Source organism: Lepisosteus oculatus, chromosome 9, assembly GCF_040954835.1.
Source record: "Lepisosteus oculatus isolate fLepOcu1 chromosome 9, fLepOcu1.hap2, whole genome shotgun sequence".
Lineage (NCBI taxonomy): Eukaryota > Metazoa > Chordata > Actinopteri > Semionotiformes > Lepisosteidae > Lepisosteus > Lepisosteus oculatus.
Window position 1 is genome coordinate 12,322,055 of NC_090704.1, and position 20,097 is coordinate 12,342,151.

At 34.3% G+C, this 20,097-nt stretch overlaps 2 protein-coding genes across 3 annotated transcripts in view; one reads left to right on the forward strand and one right to left on the reverse strand.

Annotated features, from left to right (window-relative positions):
- cdc73 (cell division cycle 73, Paf1/RNA polymerase II complex component, homolog (S. cerevisiae)) overlaps positions 1-20,097 on the reverse strand; it is a 73,792-nt gene that overhangs the window by 24,205 nt on the left and 29,490 nt on the right. The gene's annotated exons all lie outside the window — the stretch shown is intronic.
- On the forward strand, positions 1,615-8,405 carry LOC102683530 (beta-1,3-galactosyltransferase 2). Its single transcript, XM_015355572.2, has 2 exons — positions 1,615-2,275; positions 4,976-8,405. Exon 2 carries the CDS (start codon positions 5,232-5,234, stop codon positions 6,513-6,515), a length of 1,284 nt encoding a protein of 427 aa, XP_015211058.1. The 5' UTR covers positions 1,615-2,275; positions 4,976-5,231; the 3' UTR covers positions 6,516-8,405.

The window sequence follows — 20,097 nt, forward strand, 5'->3', positions numbered from 1 at the left end:
TTCAGACACTAATTGTACCCTTGATTCTTTACATATTTGTTCAAATAATCCATTGTATGTTTGTGTGGTTAAAAAATAACTGTCCATTTAATTCTCATATGTTTACAATTTACTCATTTTTAAAAATAAGACATGTTCACTTTACATTCTCTGCCATTCTGAATTATAGATATACATTTACTCAACATTCTTCTCAAACCCTTAAACATTAACAAGAGGCAATAAGAATACAAAAAAATTAGCACTGGAATTAGTATTTCTTTACCTTATTTCTTATTACCTTACAGTGACTATAATAGCTGTTAAACCACAGTAACCGAGGTTTTTATATGTTAACAATAAGGTTATCAGTTAGGTGTTTTTAAATGTTTTTTAACAGTAAAAGATTTTAATGTCAAACCCTAAAATTCGACAAAATGGACATATGTGGTAGGGGCTTAAAAACATTTCAAATTTTCTTCATTGATATTTCATCACAATTTTACAACTAATGTAATTAAACAAAATATTAAAAAAATAAAAACAAATATTCCAACAATTTTAGACAGATGGAGGTCACAAACCTTATAACCTCATATTAATAAAGCCCAGTGTCATGGCGAGAATGAGCATGGTAATCGTCTGGGCTTTTCTAAACAGGTGAAAACCTGAATAAATATATGGAAGGCTTCAAGTGCACTTGTCGAACAGCACAGTGTAGAATGAAAAAACAACAACACAAAGCCATTATAACACAAATTAAATGAAAATTATAACCTTAAGGAACATTTCAAATTCCACTGAATAGTAATCCAATATTCCAAAAATGTCATAAAAAACATATCAAAGTTAGGACTTGTGTGAAAATTCTCAATCTCTATTCTGCAATAATACTCTGACATACTGTACTGATAATGCAATTACCACCATTACACTATTAAGAAAAGCTATTAAAACTTTTTACTTTTCTACAAAATAAATAATACCTTGTGAATTGTAAATCCAAAAATAAATAGCAAAAGCCATTCTGAATATTGACCAAAAGACTACTTTGGACAACATTTTCTTAAACGCCATATAAAAACAAATACATTGTAAAGAATAATCTTTTATATACACACTCAAACCCTCAGCAAGCCATTACTGAGTGTTGTTTTTAGCTGTGACAGCACTGGGGTTATTAATTTAAACACTGAGCCTGTTAAAGGTCACAGACAAGAAATGAATGCCATATAAATAGTGATTCACTTTAACCTCTTTACCAAATGCACAAAAATGCAATGCATCAGTGCAACAAATAGTAGCAAACATTATGATAGCTTCTTAGATTTTATCTATTAGTTTTAAATAAAGAGGATTTACGTGCTGTTGCTAATGCAACCTACATATTCACACCCAGTCTACAGGAAATACTGACATTTACATGAGACTAAAAACTGAAAAAAGCTAGAAGCAAAATAATGAAGAGTAATTATACTAGATATCTCGGCTGTATTCTCAAAACTGTTTATAAGATAAAGCCACACTCTTCCTGTCTTGTGCAAGGAAATAGTTAAAGGTTTAGACTGTAGAAGGGAGGAAATGAATATGAATAGGTCACGTGGGAACCCCTGCTAAGTAAGCAGTGACGTTTGAATGTTCTGTCACTGAAACGGTGTCTAAGTCCACAGTTAAACAGCTGCCTTCCCAGAGCAGCAGAGGAGCTCTTCATTCCTTTCAACAGAGGAAAATCACATCACACTGGCTGCTGTAAAGAAGAGATTTTTTTGTCCTGCTTTTCTCTACGATGGGCAAAGAACCTGCTTTTCTCTGCCATGGCAAAGGAGTGGTACAGCCTGAAGTAGTGGCTGTCTGAGATTGCGATCAAATACTAAAGCAGTGGAGGAATGGATACTGGACAGATAAAGCAAACCTCTTTGTAACGGGAAAACAAAACAGTCTAACTGCAGCTGTTGGGGCTTGTTCACCAACTGGCCTTTTGCCAATCAAGTCAGCACGACGTTTAAATAAAGAAAAACTACTAAGCAGGCTAAACATTCTTAGAAGAGCAATACACACAAGAACTGAGAAAAAAAGAAACCTTGGGCTACGAAAAGGAACAGAAATGATGGCTGCAGTCTGACACTGACAGATGGACGGATGGGAAGCCAAGAATAAAAGAAAGAACACAAGGGGATGTACATGTGATTAGGGGAAAAACATTAATTTTTTTTTCGTTCATGGAATGATGGCGTGCCACCCCTTCCTGCAGAAAGCACAATTGTCTACCTACGTCAAAAAATTACAACAGGAAGAGGTATGTTTAACGATAATAGTATTTTTTTTCTTTTACTGATTTGTTGTCACAAGAGGCCTATTGTCTTTCTGAAGACCTTAAAAGTGCATCATGTAATTCAGAGCAGCGAGGCAGAGAAATTCAATGGATCTGATTCCTTTCCCAGCACCACCTCCCATCGTTCCGTCCACCCACAAGAACTGACAAATTGAAACCAAGCCGCTTCCTAATAGTTAATTACTGAATTGTAAAATAAATACAGTATTTTGCAACGGTCAATGGAATCGATCAGCTTGTCTGCTATTATGTTTTAACATATTTTGTTTTCCCTACATCCCCTAGATTAAATTGGGTCATAATGATCCTGCAATGATCCTACATTTCAAATGATTGTACTTTTTTACTTTTGTTTAACTATGTTTATGTACAGGAAAATTGAAAACACTTTACGTTACTTTATGCGCATCAGACCAGATGTACAAAAACCAAAGTAAATTGAAAGGTCCAATAAATTGCGTCTGATATGACACGCCGTGAGCTCAACCATCAAAACAGATCATGCAGTAAAATCACATTAACTGAATTGTATATCCTATACCATTTCTGACATACAATCTTATATTTTCCAAAGTACAATTATACAATTTTAGGGTTTAGACCAAACACTCTACTGTATCTCACTTAATTGGACTAGAAATAGTGATATCAACATACAAGTCAGTTTTGTCAATGTAAGTACAGTAATACTCCAAAACAAATTGTGTTAGCATTAAAAAAAAAACACTACATATATACAGACATAAACATGGAAAAAGATTTAAGCCTGTTAAAGAGATTAGTGGCTGTTGCATAATCTAGTCAATGCTCATTTATGCATCTTTCAGACAGTTCTATGTATTCTTTTTACCTCAATTACCAACACATAATAAAACTACTAATTTCAACACAGCAGTATATAATTCAGTACTAAAATGAATGAACAAAAATACTAGAATGTAAATAATTACTAGGTTATAAGCAACAGTCAATGTTTTAATTATGGAAATTAAAGACTTAAAACAGATAACATGGAGTACCCGCAAATTCTGTGTGTTCATTATCTATTTTAGGATGCACAAGTTTATGCTATAGACTACACAAACAGTATATACATACTTTGACAATATTATTACTATTATTCATGCCTGAATACAAATTTTACTAGTACTTGATATGGGAGATTTTAAAAGATTCTTTAATTTATGTTTATGGGTGTCAAGTAGGGGTACTGTATGGGTTAGATCTGTGTCACAAATGACCTTTAGAAGTTCCATTAATAAGCCAGAGGGCCCAAAGCCAGACGTGGCATGTCAAGTAAACATGTCACTCTTTGAACCATACAACTTTTAACAACTGAAAACGTTTTAAAAATACTTTTATGATTAAAATATTGAAAAATAATTTTACAGATACAGTTAAAACTTAAGAAACCCAGGTCCGTGAAGATTTGGAAAACTGTGAAGTGTTAAACATTTGTATTTTTACATCTAAAAAAATGGCAATAGACAGACAAAAAAAGTATATATACATATGAAAGCCATTCCTTGTTTAAATTAGTTTTAATTGATATAATACTGATTAAATATCTAACAACATGGCAATTGTCTTTTTTGTTTTTGGCTTTTGGTTTTTTGCAATTACATTATTTGAATCTTAAGTCCGTTCCTTTTCATTTAGTAGGGGTGTGGAATACACCAAGCCTTACCTAGCTTTTGCTTCTGAAGCTGGCCTACATTATCGTAATATAGCAGGGTAAGCTCATTTGTTAAAAAGGTCAGACTGGATTGATTCTACTCTTAGCCAACACATTCATAGGGAAATGCAAACTATATCCAGAGTGGATATAGATTTTTAATTTAAATTTTAACACACTCTAGTCATAACTGACCATATATTTATAAAATGGCAACATATATTAGGCTAAAATATTCTAACTCTCTGGTACAGAATAGAATTTACTTTCCAAGATCACATTTTATGTCAATCTTCTTAAGGATGCATAAAAGATTTTAATTCCAGCAAAAACAAAACATTCAAGGCACCCCTTTTCTCAAACAAATATCAGGTTGAAGGTGAATGATGGGTGAAGACTTATCATTTGCTACTGTCTGCAGATTCTGCAGTGGAGCTTGCTGGACCCTGAAAATTCATTTTGACAGATGCATCTTTTCACTTGCTTTTCAAGCACAGCAGGAGGCTGATAGGAATAGGCCATTAGAGCAATACAAAGCTACAAGAGCACCATATTGTGTATGGGAAAATTTACATAGCTGTTAAGGGCCTTTTGACTAGCTTGCTACCACTTTGTTCATTCCAGATAAGACGTATACAGTACTAATTTTTGGTATGCACCCAATTAGCCAAAACAGAAAGGATTTAAGAAAGTAATACAGGTATTAATCATACATTTTACATATATTTATAACATGACTAAATTTAGTGAAGCACAATATAAACAGATTATAACATGGCAATGGTCTCTGTATATCTTTTAAGGTTCTGTATAGTAAACAAACAAAATGAAGCCCAGGACTGAAAATGATATAGCACTTGCAATTAAATACTTCAAGTTGAAAGCAACTGAAAAAAAAAGTTATTCAAAGTAATATACTGTTCAACCATGTTTGTTCTTCCCAACTCTCATAATGCATTTACCTGAAAAATTGTTGTTGTTTTTTTCAGATGTCCAAGAGAAGCATAAACTGAAGAGAAGAACTGTTAAGAAACTGCATGAAAGCATGACAGCCAATTATGCTGATAAGCCAGAAAAGGAGTTCAAACTGGGTTACTTGGAGGGTACATTATCACAAATGTAGCTCTACTACAGGCATCAAGAAACACTGAATGTTTCTTTTTAATAACGGCTGCTCCATTTGCAATACACACGTGACTTGATTAAATGTGACAATCAAGCAGCGGGGAATTTTACATCTGCATCATGCAGTGGAGAAGACGGCACTGCTTCCTGAAAAAAATGACTTGTAATGTTAAGAGGTCACTTTTCCGCACACACATCATTGGCCTCCTGTGTCTAGTTTTTCTTTTCGGCATTTTCCTGTTCTGTAACCATGTGGACTGGCTGCCTGGGAGGACTGGCATGAGAGAGAACCCTGTGGCTTACACTGTGAGAGGATTCCGTTCACCGAAAGGTGAGACCAATCAGAGCTCACTGAGGAGCATTTGGAAGGAGACTCTCCCTGCACCTCCCAAGCCTCAGGTCACTCTGAACTTGAGTCATGCTGAGCTGTCTGTGCAGGGAGTCACTGGACTGGAGAACTCTTTGAGTGCGAATAACAGCTTGTATAGAAAGAAGGGGGCAGGGGGTGATTTGAACACACAGCCTTACCGGTACATCATCAATGAGCCAGACAAATGCAAAGACAGGAGCCCCTTCTTAATACTATTGATAGCAGCAGAACCAGGCCAAATAGATGCAAGGAATGCCATAAGACACACTTGGGGAAATGACACCATAGCACCAGGAATTAAATGCATACGTCTGTTTTTGCTGGGCCTGGGGAAAAATGGCAATGGTTACTTGCAGCGTTCTATTGTGGAAGAGAGTAGACAATACCGTGACATCATTCAGCAGGAATACTTGGACACATACTACAACCTAACCATTAAAACTCTTATGGGGATGAACTGGGTAGCTACACATTGTCCATATACTCGCTACGTTATGAAGACAGACAGTGATATGTTTGTCAATACAGAATACTTGATTCAAAAGTTACTAAGGCCAGATCTTCCACCCAGGCAGAATTATTTTACTGGCTATTTGATGAGAGGCTATGCCCCAAATAGAAATAAAGATAGCAAATGGTACATGCCACCTGAATTGTATCCTAGTGAAAGATACCCAGTATTCTGCTCTGGGACAGGGTATGTGTTCTCAGGGGACTTAGCTGGAAAGATTTATAAAGCCTCCTTAAGTATACGCCGTCTCCACTTAGAAGATGTCTACGTAGGAATCTGCCTTGCCAAACTGCGTATTGACCCAGTCCCACCTCCTAATGAATTTATTTTTAATCACTGGCGGGTCTCCTATTCCAGCTGTAAATACAGTCACTTGATTACCTCTCACCAGTTCCAGCCAAATGAACTTATTAAGTATTGGAACCATTTACAAAATAACAAGCACAATGCTTGCATTAATGCAGCCAAGGAAAAAGGCAGCAGACATCGACACAGGAAGCTGCACTGGAAAAGGGGTCTGTGATTAACTTTGTTAAAAATGTAAATAAGCATGTACAGAGGTCAGTTCTATAGAAGGTCACGCACGGTGGGTCTGGCACTGTGTACTGGTAACTGTCTTTAAGGAAATTATTTTTTTAAGTTTTAAAGAAATGTCATGTACTTGTAAAACTCTAATGTGATAGTTAAAGGGGCAGTAAAACAAAATATATCGGTGAACATGTGCAAGACTAAGCATGCACACAAATCTAAAATGTACAGTTGCCATTTCAGGTACCAGTAAGAACTATCAGAAACAACAACAAAAAGTATTTTAGAGCTTGCTTAAGGACTATGCAAAGGGCTGTTTACACTGTTTGTGTAATTTCAATATGTAGAGTACATGGATGGTTCAAAAAGAAATATCCAGACCCAAGGAAAATTAATTTCAATTAAAAAAACTCACAAAGGATTCAAAGAGAAGAATCCCTCCAGAATACACTGTGCAGTACTCCCAGGAATTCATCTGACTGATCCAAGCTTTGGCGTACTAAGTACTGGTACATTTTAGGTACTACAAACCTGTTACACATTTTTACTTCAAAGAAGTTTATCTAGATGGTGTACTAGTTTTAAATTATCACCTCTTTATGGATGGAAATTACATGCATCACAAAAGATATCTTGATTATTGCTCAAAATATAGTGCTTCTTTGTTATAATGCTAATATCCATGAACACAAAATGAGGAATGGAGGCTTATGACTCACAAGCATGCAAACTAATATACACATATATTCCTTCTTTAAACTGCAGCTACACACTTCATTTACAAAACCTCAAAACAAATTAAATTCAACTAGTTACATACAATAGACTCTACAGTACTATACTTACAACAGCAGTCTCACAAGGTTCAGAGCAGGCAAGGTGAAGTATATTTGCACGGCATGCATTGCAGCAAGGAAGCAGTGTATATTACTCAGAGCAAAATTGTGATGAAAAATGTTACAATAACAAGCGCCAGCCAATGGAATAAAGTAAAATTCTGATACAAATTTATTAATTTAAGGTCTACTTTTTTATTCTGAAAGAATACAAACCGTTTATATTTTCCTGAATTCTTACAATTTGTTTCCTCACTTTGAGTTTGAAACCTATTTTTATATTTATCTGATATTCAATATTTTTTACAAATATGAAAAAATAATTGATTTTTAACCTACTAAAAAAAAAATACCGTAAAAGAGATTGTTAAATACCAGTGATAAAACTGCTGGATTACAGGGTAAAAGGACATTTATGTTATAACCGATGTTTCTTACATCCATTCTAAGAACTGAATTATGAGGAAAAGTTCCATATTATACGTCTCTAAAGTTTACTTTAAAGGTATTCCTTAAACGTGTGCCATACCAACACATGTATAAAAATAAACTTCATCCATAGAAGATCCATCATACAGAGGTGTCTTTACTATAACACAATTTTAGGGGTCAGCAGTAACAAGCTGTACTACTACTTTATAACTAAAAGACCACATTACAAACAAGTGCATTACTAATACATGGCTCATTATTACCTAATTATTAAACAGTACAGATCTATTAGACACAGAAAGCAAATACCAATACAGACCTAGTACAAGGGTTGTTAACTTGATCATTCATTAATAACACATGACTTACAGGTCACTCCTAAAGTAAAGTGGTACCTGAAAAATCAAACCTGCACTATAAGAAAACTGTAACAGAGAAAGAGAAGAATATAAGCTATTTCTTACTACTAAAACAAGCTGTCCACAGTCTAAGGGTATTATCTTAGCTTTAATGCTGATATGCTGCTTTAGCTATACATGAATTATTTTTTTTGCTTTCAAAACCTAAATGCTGTAATGTATTAAGTGAAACTATAAATAAAAAAAATAATACTCATTTACATTAGTAAGGTATTTCAATGTGTTGATATGGTTTTATCAACTTCACATTCACTTGAATGCCAAAATGCGCTCAGTTTTTTCTAACAGAACTTTAGAAAGAACGATGCTCACCCCACCACAGTGCCATAAAAGCTAATAATGCTTTCACATTCTTTTGACTAGAATCTAAACTAGAAGATAGTTTTAACACATATAGATTGGTTTCTATTACTTTACCTAATTTTTGTGCAACCAAATAAGCTGCAAATATTACATATTTTAGCATTCTTTACTTAGCAAATATTTTGATAGTTCCAAATATGGCATTGCATGTTTGTGGATTTGCTGATCAGTATAACATTTGCACCTGTACAGAGCAAGAAAATTACACAGGCTTGTAAATGTGCACTCTGACACTGTTTTCCTGCTAAAAAATGAGCTACACTGTGCAACAGTTATTCCAACAGAGATAGGGTAGGCAAAGCTGTCAAGCTCACAGGTACCTACCTAAGGTATAAACCAGGGCTACTACTGTTAGGAAAATCAGTGACAAGAAAATTCAGATGAGAGACAGTAAAATTTATTTTTGAGGACCCAAGGTTCACTCTGAATAAATTACACAACACGTCATTCATATTAGTACCACTAATACTGAGTCTTAGACTAGCACTGAGTTTGAAATAAATGATGTGGCATCCTAAAAGAGACCACATGTAAGGCTGTGCAGTTATATATATAAAAAATTCTACATGGAAAAAGTCCATCAATATACAGACCCCTTCATAAGTATTGGTACAGTGAAGTTAAAATTGCTACTGTTGCTGTATACTCAAGCAATCAGGATTTTAGATGTAAAGATTAATCTGAGGCAAAAGTATCTTTTATTTTTTGGTATTTCTGTGTATATATACTTAAACATTTTAGAATAATTTCTGCATTTCATCCCCCCATTTCAAGTGAGCATAATTACTGACACAATGGCTCCTGTATTTTTCTTATTGGTCACATGTTTCCTGTTGCATTGATTATACACACATAAAAGAACTATAAATGGGAAGTGTTTAAACTTTGTTCTTTCAAATGGTGTCAGTATGCCTAAACCAAAATGAAGTCTAGAGAACTGAGAAAGAGAAGCAAGCAATTTGGGTGTGGAAAGTTAAAGAAGAAACCAGAACCATAGCACAGAAACTGGGCTTAGCATAATCAACAATTTGGAATATATTATATTAGTCTTTTCATCTCAAATCTTAAAAGTCTTGAGTATATAGTAAAAAAAACAGCCATTTTATATATAGCTGTTGATATCTCTAGATACTGCATTTTCTTTTGTCTCGAATGCCCATCCAAAAGGTGCAAAGGTGTATAAAGGAAAGACTAACAGAACAATCTTTTCACAAACCTGCACACCCAGCAGACTTAAATTTCAAGCAGGATTTGATATACATATTAAAAGTTTATATAATAAGATTACGGTTTCTCTTCTACTGATAGTACTTAAAGTTTAAGTGTGCTCACTGAAGTTGGATGCTGACCATATCATTCTTCCTTAAAAAACATTTAAAACTACTTTTACAATCAATCATTTGATCACTTCAGAAGGAATGTTCTATACATTAAGTCAAAAAGACACACAAGGGTCTTGTTTTCAATTTAGAATGCATATTGAGGGTATGAAATCTTGAGCTTGATCTGTTATGAATCCGTTATATACGAAAAGTACCACAGTTCACATTTATTCTTTTTGAAACTATATCACATGATTTAGCAGCTGGATTGACATTGCCTTTGCATATCACAGAGTGAATTTAGTGCCACAACAGTCACAGGGAGATGCTGTGAAGAAGTTGTCACAGCAAAATGAGCTCAAGGCAGTGTGCAAGGGTACCATTTTTTATAAATGCTTTTGCTGACAATATACATTATGTTCTAATATTTTTAATATCACTACAGAAAACTGTCATGCCGTGAAAAGCCACAAAGCAGTCTCAGCTAAAAGTTATGCTTCCTTTTGAAACGTAATTTCTACCTACCTTACTTTGACTGTAATTGCTTAAGGTAATAATGTAAAGTCAAAAGGGTGCTGTACCACCATGTGCAGCCAGTGTGCACCATATGATAAGCTCTACCAGCATCTGGAATTCTGTAGGAGGGATGCAGCACCAATTTTTCATGAGAAAGTCACACATATCCTAGTCGATGGAGGTGGAAAATGCTGTCTCAGGAGTCATTCCAGAATTTTTCACAAATGCACAAATGGATTCAGATTAGGTTACTGAAGGGCATGGCATATGGATAATATCAGTCAACTGCTCACCAAACAACTGGGCAAACCACACTTGTTCTGTGGATGAGGGCATTATCATCCTGGATTAGCCTTCAAAGGAAAGAAATGATGCATCATGGGGTGAAGATAACTCAGTATCATTAAGTAGCAATACTTTGCATTTTAAGGGAATGAGGGCAAACCATGCCAAGAAACTACACCTCAGAAGATTACAGAGCAACCAGTACACGTCCGATGCTATAACCATGCTCTCTGGGCTGCAGAGTTCTTTAGGTTGGCACCACATGTGCACTTTTTTCAAGATCTAACTATATCACATTTCTTCACTGCATGTGAGCCACTGTGTACGTGCCACTGAGCTCAAAAACATGTATTGTCAGGTATGATGACCAGTTTGTGTGCTGTAACCCAACTACAATATCCTGCACTGTGTAGTTTTTGGCAGACTGTTTTTGATTAAACTGGTTGCTGGTGCCCCAGGATGAAATTTGCAGTCTACTGATCTTTAGTTACCGACTTCTTTTGCTTTGCAATTTGAATTAATGCAGGGATATCCATGTTCCTAAAGTATGTAGGTATAGACAACCCGTCAGGTCCAGCATTTTCAGATGTGTCCCTAACTAAGCATAATAGAAATGTTATTTACTTAACTCATGAGCCTTTCCTATGTGGAAACTCTGCATTCAACATCAAAGCATTTGACTTTGATATAAGTAAACACCATCCATTTTTAAGCACCATTTTTTTAATCTGCTGGCCTTTCTAATTTTTTCCAAAGAGAAAATTTTTGAAATGAGAAATATTTTGGAAATACTTTAGTTTATCATACCCCTATAAAAAGTTAAATGTAGTTTTAATTTTGTCAAACTTTACTTTAATGTTAATTTTAAATGTCAAAGGACATTTGAGTAACATTTGCACTGAATTCTGCACATGCAACCTATTTCTTGGCTAAACCGTCCACGTCCACTTTACCCTGGGTGTTTCAATTGATTTTTGCAGCCTTAGTAAACACTGGTTTCATCAAAACGTAAGACCATAAAATACAAGCTCTTTTATGGAAGACTTGAGATGCACAAACCAATAAAGATTTGTTTTCTGAGAAGTAGTTGAGCCCTAGTTAAAAAAAAAAATAACTTGCATGGGTTAAATCATCTTACGTTAAGTTGAATGACCAAAGATGCAGAGCACAATATACTGAATGCCTCCTGTGTTGAGTGAGTTTGAGTTGGATAGGACACCCTCATCTGCTGCAGTTCTTGACTTGCTTAGTAGTTGTAGCTACAAGCATGTTGTGTGTAGACAAGCATATCTCTTCTTCAGTACTCTCTATCTCTGTAGTACAGGCACTGCAGGACACGCAGCATGAAATGGTGGTATGCTCCGATAAGTACTGGAGTTGGACACTTCACATACAGCACATATCCAAGTTATAGTGTAAGTGTTTAAATGTGTTGCGGAATGTATGATAGTAATTACTGGAATATGTTAAATTAGCTGTGTACTACCTGTATTAGTTACCACAAGTCCTCGAGGTCTGTTGAAGTGAAATAAAGACTGACTTTGCAAAAACAGCAGTAACTGGTTTGCTCCTAATGAGGCTGTAAGAAGAAGAGATCAACTTCAAAGAACAGTATGAAAACCGTCTGAACCTAAATCAAACCGACTTTTGTCATGTACTACATGAAGCTACATTCTATAAAAGAGCTCAGATACCCTAGCAGTTTCAGTCTTGCAGAGCTGTGCTATTCTTTCAAAATCCCCAAAACAGATTCTCCCTCACACAACATGCTCAATATATTTAGTCAAATATTTAAGAAATTACAAAAAATATCTATTCTGAGACGTAGAAGCTTCTCTATTCTATTAATAAGATCTGTGTACACAAAGCCACATGGGACAATATTAGTAACAGCATCATGTTCAGGAAATTGGTTACAAAACTTTCTTCTTATGTAATGATACAATTCAGCTAGAAAAGTGAAAGCTGTTTTGAAGGCTTCCAGACAGTCGTTACCAGCTTACTTCAACATTAAGAGCAAACTATTAGTAAAACAAAAATGTTTCAAAGCTTCACCACGTTTGGGAATGTCGCAGATCCACATTTTGAAACAAAACCTACTCCTCTTCACCAGTTACTTTTATTGAATAATGATTCATGTTTGAAATTGAGCCGTATCCCCCCCCCATCACATTTCTAACCACCAACACTTAAGTGACCAAATGAGCTAATACAACTAAATCACAACAATTGCTATACAATTTATTTTAACACATTTTCAGGACTAATTTCTGTTTGCAATTTCACAGGTTTTCAAAGAAACAGCAAAGAATTACTGCACTTAAAGGACTATAAAAAGGGAAAAATTAAACAATTATAATAACCATCTAGAGAAATAAACATGGCTGGATTCACACCTATCAAGACAGACTATGTGTAATGGCATAACTTTTTTTGAGAAAACCATACACTAACTTTATGTCGACAGCAATTTAAATTCCTTGGAGATATTTATGCTGTGCAATTTTCTAGGCCATCAGCTAAGCCAAGATAATACCCACTAACATTTTCTAACAGATGGCATATTTTAACCGTGTTTCACATGGACTGGCAGATGGAAAGTTTCCAAGGATAAGCCAATCTCTAATTGTAATTTTAATTTGACATCAATACTGTCTTTCTAATGGGAATATGATCATTCACACTGGCCTCCAAACCCAAAGTTGGATGACTGACACCCCCCAATCCTTATCAGGCTTATCCGTAAATAGGAGCTATAAAAAAAGTATGAAAAATAAGGAATAATTACTTATAATTATTTCCAGGAATCATGGAAAGTACAGCATTTCAAATTACTGCAGCCTATGAATGGAATGGCTACACTATGTATTCAGCTTAACAAAAAAGACAAGTTCTTATTTTTGATAACTGTAATTGTAATTGTTATAATATAATGTTAATTTAGATGTCTACAGCTCCAGGAAATGTGGGGAGGAGTGCTACAATATGTAATACTAGGCTTCTGTTTGTATCTGTATTCCATATCTTATATAGAATGTGGCAGAACCTAACTAATGCACCACATACAAATACCTGAACTCCTCAGGCTATCACAGGGAGCATCACTGTGCTGAACATCTACCAGGATGTTCAAGCGCTATCATGGGTTTGAGCCTATGTCACGTCACCAATTGGCTGTGATGGTGATTCCCCAGGTGAAGGTAGGGAACCTAGGTCAGCTGCCTAAGGCATGCTACTAAGACAAATGGCTCAAACACTTAACAGTCTGCCTCCACCTTCTCATGTGTATGTTGGTGGGTTTATAGATGCAGGTAAAATGAAAAACACTTGCATATAAGAATTTAATCGCATTTATTACAGGATAAAATAGAAGTATTGGTTTTATCAGAAGCCAAATGTAATGTCAAAGAGGAGCTGAGACCTTAAAGAAAACACAGACATTACGTTCTAGGCCCTGACATTTTTTAAATACAAATTTGAAATTGTGGCTATCATTTTATTACATTTTGTCCCTCTACATATTTTTAGCATTATAAGGGTTATCTGTCTGTGCATGATGCTAAAAAATAGATTGATGCAGATCCATTTCTACAGTGAAAAAAAAATTGACCATTGCCATAACTGTGTTTGAAATTGCTATACAGATATTTGAAATCTTAGAAACAAAAATTCATTTTCAAATAGAGAAGACTTTCTTACCCGAATTGTCCCTTAAAATGAACACTGCAACTGGTTAATATAGTATGTGGAATTAAACCTGCAGGTGGTGTTTTCCATCTTTCTGTTCTTTGAATATTCAAATCAATGTTACAAAATAAGGGATTGATAGATAAAGAAGCTGAGTTCTAAAAAAACTGATAAGGTCAGGGTAGATTAAATATGCCTTTATTTTTCTAACCCTTCTATGCATTTTACTAAAATAAATCTTCAATGTTCTGTTTTAAGGAAATCTGGATTGGATACAACTTTGAACTTTCCTTCTAATAACTGTTAGTTGGTCTAGATTTTGAATAACCCATCACCTCATTCTCCCTGGCTAACATTTTTAGCAACCACAGTGTCAAGGAACCACATTACCACTAAAAACTTGAGAGCAAGCAACAAGGCATTGAAAGGAAGCATATGAGTTTATCCAAATGTGAAATGAAATTAAGTAGGCTCTTACAGCTACAATATGTTGTGGCTAAGACATCAACCTAAATACTTTGCTGCAATGAAAAACTTGAAGCAAGACTAATTTCTCTACATTGATTATATCCTACAGGAGTGTAGGAGAAATGTCATGTCTACTTAAAATTGTACTAGCAAGGCAGGCTTTTGTTTCTTTTCGAAACGGATATGAAACATCTATATTTTATCACAGAAATGTTAAAGTAAATTAATCAATTTAAAAAAGGAGAAAATACTGACATCCTGTCAAAGACAGTGATAGTGTTACGCATTTGCCTTTAAGTAGGATTAAAATCTCAGCCTTGTCATTAGAAAACTTGTTGAAAGACACTCTATAAACAATCAGTTAACGTTTACTTATATGAAGAGAAATGTATGGCTTCATGTCATGGTAAAACTGAAGCACACTAGCATGCTATTTTAAAGTTTTTTTAACATTTCCAAAATCTCACTAAGCTTTAATAAACTGGTTCATGTGATGCCACATCTCTTGGCAGTATTTCCTTAAACGTAACTCTACTATTCTGGGGTTTGTTAGGCCTATAATGCCAGCCTTTTCAGTAAAACAGATGGCATAAATTCCTTCAGCATGAAAGTAAACAACAATGTGCAACCATCTGCAGAGATCAAATTGCACAAGAAAAACCAAAGGCTTTTGACATGGATGTTGTCTTTTGACAGGCTAAGCAGAATTAAAGCTCAGACAAACTTGTCTACATATCCCCAGATAAAAGAATTTATTTGACACATGGAGAAACTCTGTGAAACAGACAGAAAGAGAAGTTCAACTTAAAACACATGTAGTAACTACAATTAGCAATACAAATGCTGACCATACCAGTGCATCATTATAATTTAATTCCAGGTTGATTTATGGAAATTGACTCGTGTGTATAAACAACTGTGCACCTACGTTAAAGAAATTCTTAAGTCTCTTCCCATTTCAATATTCAAACAACTCTTCTGCGGAAGATTTTTTTTTCTTTTGTTAAACAATAATATAAACTAAATTAAGACACCACTAGCCTAGAACCTTTCATTTTGGTTTACTTGTTTATAATAACATTTATTTCATTTATATTGTCTCCAATGAAAAAGCCTTTAAAACCTCTAAAATGTAACCAAATGTAAAATCGTGATTTTACTTTGTATTTGTGACAATTCTCATTTTACTTTTAGTTTTGTTATGATGATGGTGAATAGACATAAAATGAAAAAAAAAAACATTTAATTTTATGCTTTGGGTGCTTTAAAACAAGGTTATAAAAAGGCAATAAAAGACAAAATGCCTTTTGATTTCCCTAAACTCAAACTCCTGTGTTTTTAATAAAGTCTTCCATGTGTATTTTCCGACAGCCGAAGCTTAATTGGAGTGATTGATGCAGTAGACTAACTTACGTCCGACTTCCATTAAAGGAAAGAGCAGGAATCAAGATAAAGGGAATGGAAGCCTAAATAAAAGTGACAGCTTTTAAATTGGGAAAGAAATAAGCACTGTGTCGTGTTCATTAAAAACACCAGCTGAGGAAAAAAAGTATTTCTAAAGCCTCACTAGACACTAACATCTTCTGTACAGGCAAAGGTTCAACAAGTAATTCCATCTAATTATAACATTTGTAACAATCATAAATTTAGTATCGAAATTCAGGCTTTTGAAATTACAATACCTGACTGAGAAAGTAGAAAAAAGAAAAAATTAACTCAAGGCCATCACTAAAAATCAGACACAGTTAAACTGATGACGACAAAGAAAGTAAACAATGACAAAGAAAACTTGCATCACCTTATAAAATCATGGAGAAATAAATTCTAAACATCTGCATAAAAAAATACACTGACTTTCCTGCTCTTACTATGGCATGAAAAACATCTCAGTTAAGGTAAAGGGATATGAACATTTTTGTTCTCATGTTCGCTGAAAAGAAAACTGCTCAAATAAGAAAGTCAAATCTTTTAAAGGGTATGTATAAAACAATAAGCAAAAACACCCAATGCCAATAAAACAGATTTTTAAAACCCCACTGTCCGGAATAATATAAATGCATATCACAGTCAAAAAACATGGTTAAATATGTTCAATAATACAGTAGACGTCCCAATAACCATGTAACTATCTCAAGCAAACTTTCCTTTGGTTTTCTGGTTCTCCTACAAATCACTCAGTACTATTATTTTACTACACTTCTTGCACTAAACCGATAAACCACAATATTCAAATTCCTCTTTATACTTAGAGTTTAATCCAATGGTTTGAAAACAGAGAACAAGCTGAAACTGGAACACTTTGAACTCCTTTCAGAATAGGTTTTATTACAAACTCTAGAAGCACGGTGAACATAAAACACACTGGTCCATTCATATTTAATTTGTGTTTATGCTAAATAAAACATTTAAACAGTTTCAGAGGATTACCAAATACACATATGTTTATGATTACACACAAGCATTGCATCAAATGCAGATAAGATTGTGTGTAATGTGCATTATAGCAGGTAAAGGATTAACAGAAGAACGACATTTGTTTCCTGTCCCTATCTGATACTGATGAGGCCTGAATTCATCTGCCCCTTTTTAGAATTGACAATAAGTGCATAACATGAACTGCATCACTTTTCAGAATATATGAATTCTTAAGCAATTTGATATTAACTAGACTTTAAGTAAATAGTAAAACCAGGTTTACCATTTTGAAACTCATTACTGAGTCAACTACGATTCTGTGCTGTGCAGAGCTAGGGTAAGAATAAGCAGAAATGAAGGGAAAATTTTCACAATAATCAAACCAAACTGCAAACACATTTATAAAAGTTTTGAACAAGTCACCTCTATTTAATTCTGTTTAAATATGTTACAACAGAAAGTCATTTATCATATTCTGTTTGAAATGGAAATTACAAATTTCTTATGACAGAAGAAAAAAAATCTGTCAAGAAGTAGACCTTTCAGAGCCATTGTACTCACGTCCTTAATTTAATACCTTCAAATATTTAATCTACGAACTCTGAGAAGTACAGTCACACTAATATGTTAAAGGTGAAATAATAGGAAAGGCATAACACCCTAAATATTTGTTAGACATATTGGACTCTGCAGACCGTAGTTAACTTTGATGTGCTTAGAAAATAAAATGAACGCATTTCTGGCTTATGATGTGATTAATAGCATAAAGTGTACCCTTATGAAAGAAGCAGTCCACAGTAGGGTGATTAATCTAAGTGAGCTGTAAGCACTTTGGGAGCTAACCATAAGAAATATACACAGAGATACAAAAAGGTCAATTAACTATCACTCACTATGCATTTAGTAATTAGATTTTTTTTTATATGTGGATGCTAAGCTTTTATCTTCAGGACATTCACATTATTATATAAAATAATTCAAATTTACTCGGCAATTAAAAAAAATACATTTTTTCCCCAACTGTAATGTCCCTTCACAAGGAAGATGTAAATATGCATTCGGGTTTAAGAAAGCAATCTCCCCCTCTTTATATGTCTTTTAGTCTATAGTACACATTACAACTCAGGGCATTTAACTAGAAATAGTGAGAGATTCAATCATGTTTTAAAATGATTTCTCCATGGTGATTTAATCAATGCCTAATCAGTCTGAGCAAATGCATAGTAACCTCTGAAAATAAAATAATACCAGCATACTACAGAAATCACCAATACCTATTATCCAAATAAAAGCTAAAATACAAGTGTCATGTTAAATCAAATTTCTCTTAATTTAAAACTTGTTGAAAATAATTCAGAGTTAATCTACAATTTGCCCCTCTGTTTACACTATCACTTTATAATAAAAATATAAAGCCATTTTATAGAAGTTCTAATTAAAAGTGTAACCGAGCTTCAGCTTATTTAACATTCAAATAGTGCTTACAAGGCAGACTTATTTTTTAGGATATTCTAAGTAATAGAAGTAATAGTAATAGAAACCACAGACTTTCATGTAACTATACTGCCTTTCAAACAGCAAGCTTACTGATTATGTCTGACAATGTACCCAAAAAGCAAGAAGCATAATCATTAGACCAGGCAGTTTTTTTAAAAGTATTCAAACCCTGGCACAGTTTTCACATTTTGTTGCTTTAGTGCTTGCAGTCGTGATACTTTGAAGTAGCGATTAATATTTTTCAACCTACACATACATTCAAAACAAGCTGAATGTGTGGAAGGAAAAAAGGCTGTTGAAAGGAACTGAAAGAAATAAAATGCTAATTTCAAATGGAGTTTCTAACTAAGTGATACTGTAAACATGCAGCAAAAGGCTTTATGGTCCGACAAGATAAAATTGGAGCTTTTTGGTATGAATGCAAAGCACTGCATTTGACATAAGCCCAGCAGTGTCAATAGTCAATACCATCCCTGATGGGAACATAGATAGAGCAAAGTACAAGTAATTTTAGATAAAAATCTGCTTCAGACAAACCGAGACAAAATCAACTTTCAGCAAGACAATCTTAAACACAAGGCTATACCTCCAATGGAGTGGCTTATTAATAAATAAATGAATGCCCTTGAGCGTCCTGACTGAATGCTGTTGAGTCTCTTAAAAACTGCAGTCCATACGTGATCCCAAGTCAGGACAAACTGGACAAAATTGCACCAAACCAAAGAGCAAAGATGGAAAAGATTTACCAAACATCTCTTTCAGGCTATAATTACTGACAAAGCTGTTTTTCACTAAACTGAGTTTAAAGGTCTGAATATTTATGCAATCCAAAATAAAATATAATAAAGTTTAAAAGAAGCTAAAAGAAGCTTTATTTTGGTCTCCTTAGTTTTATTAGACATTCATTACCATTTATATTACTTTTAAATACTCCAGTTATAAAAAAACAGGTATTGAAGAAAATTTCAAATGTAAAAAAAGAGAATCATTCATAATTTCACCCAATGGGACACTACAGGAGGGGTCTGAATACTACTTAAAGGCACAGTATCTGACAGTCTGGTTTTTAACCCAGGAACCGAACTGCAAATCCTTTGGCGGGTGATTTGCAATTGGCAAGTAATTTTCTGTATTTTGTATCGTGACTAGTCTTTGCATCCTGCATATTTGATATTTAAGATTTACTGCATTCTGTCCTGTTTAAAGCTTAAAGGATTAATGTTCTCCATTAACAAAATACAGGATAATTAAATATCATTACATGACGCTCAAGTTCCTATTATGTTACCTGCAAAGATACAATTAAGTACACTGTTGTCAGAATGAGTGACAGAGTG

What these genes read in the sequence shown, in the direction of transcription:
- LOC102683530 (XM_015355572.2), top strand. Translation starts at nt 5,232, where the DNA reads ATGCAGTGGAGAAGACGGCACTGCTTCCTGAAAAAAATGACTTGTAAT.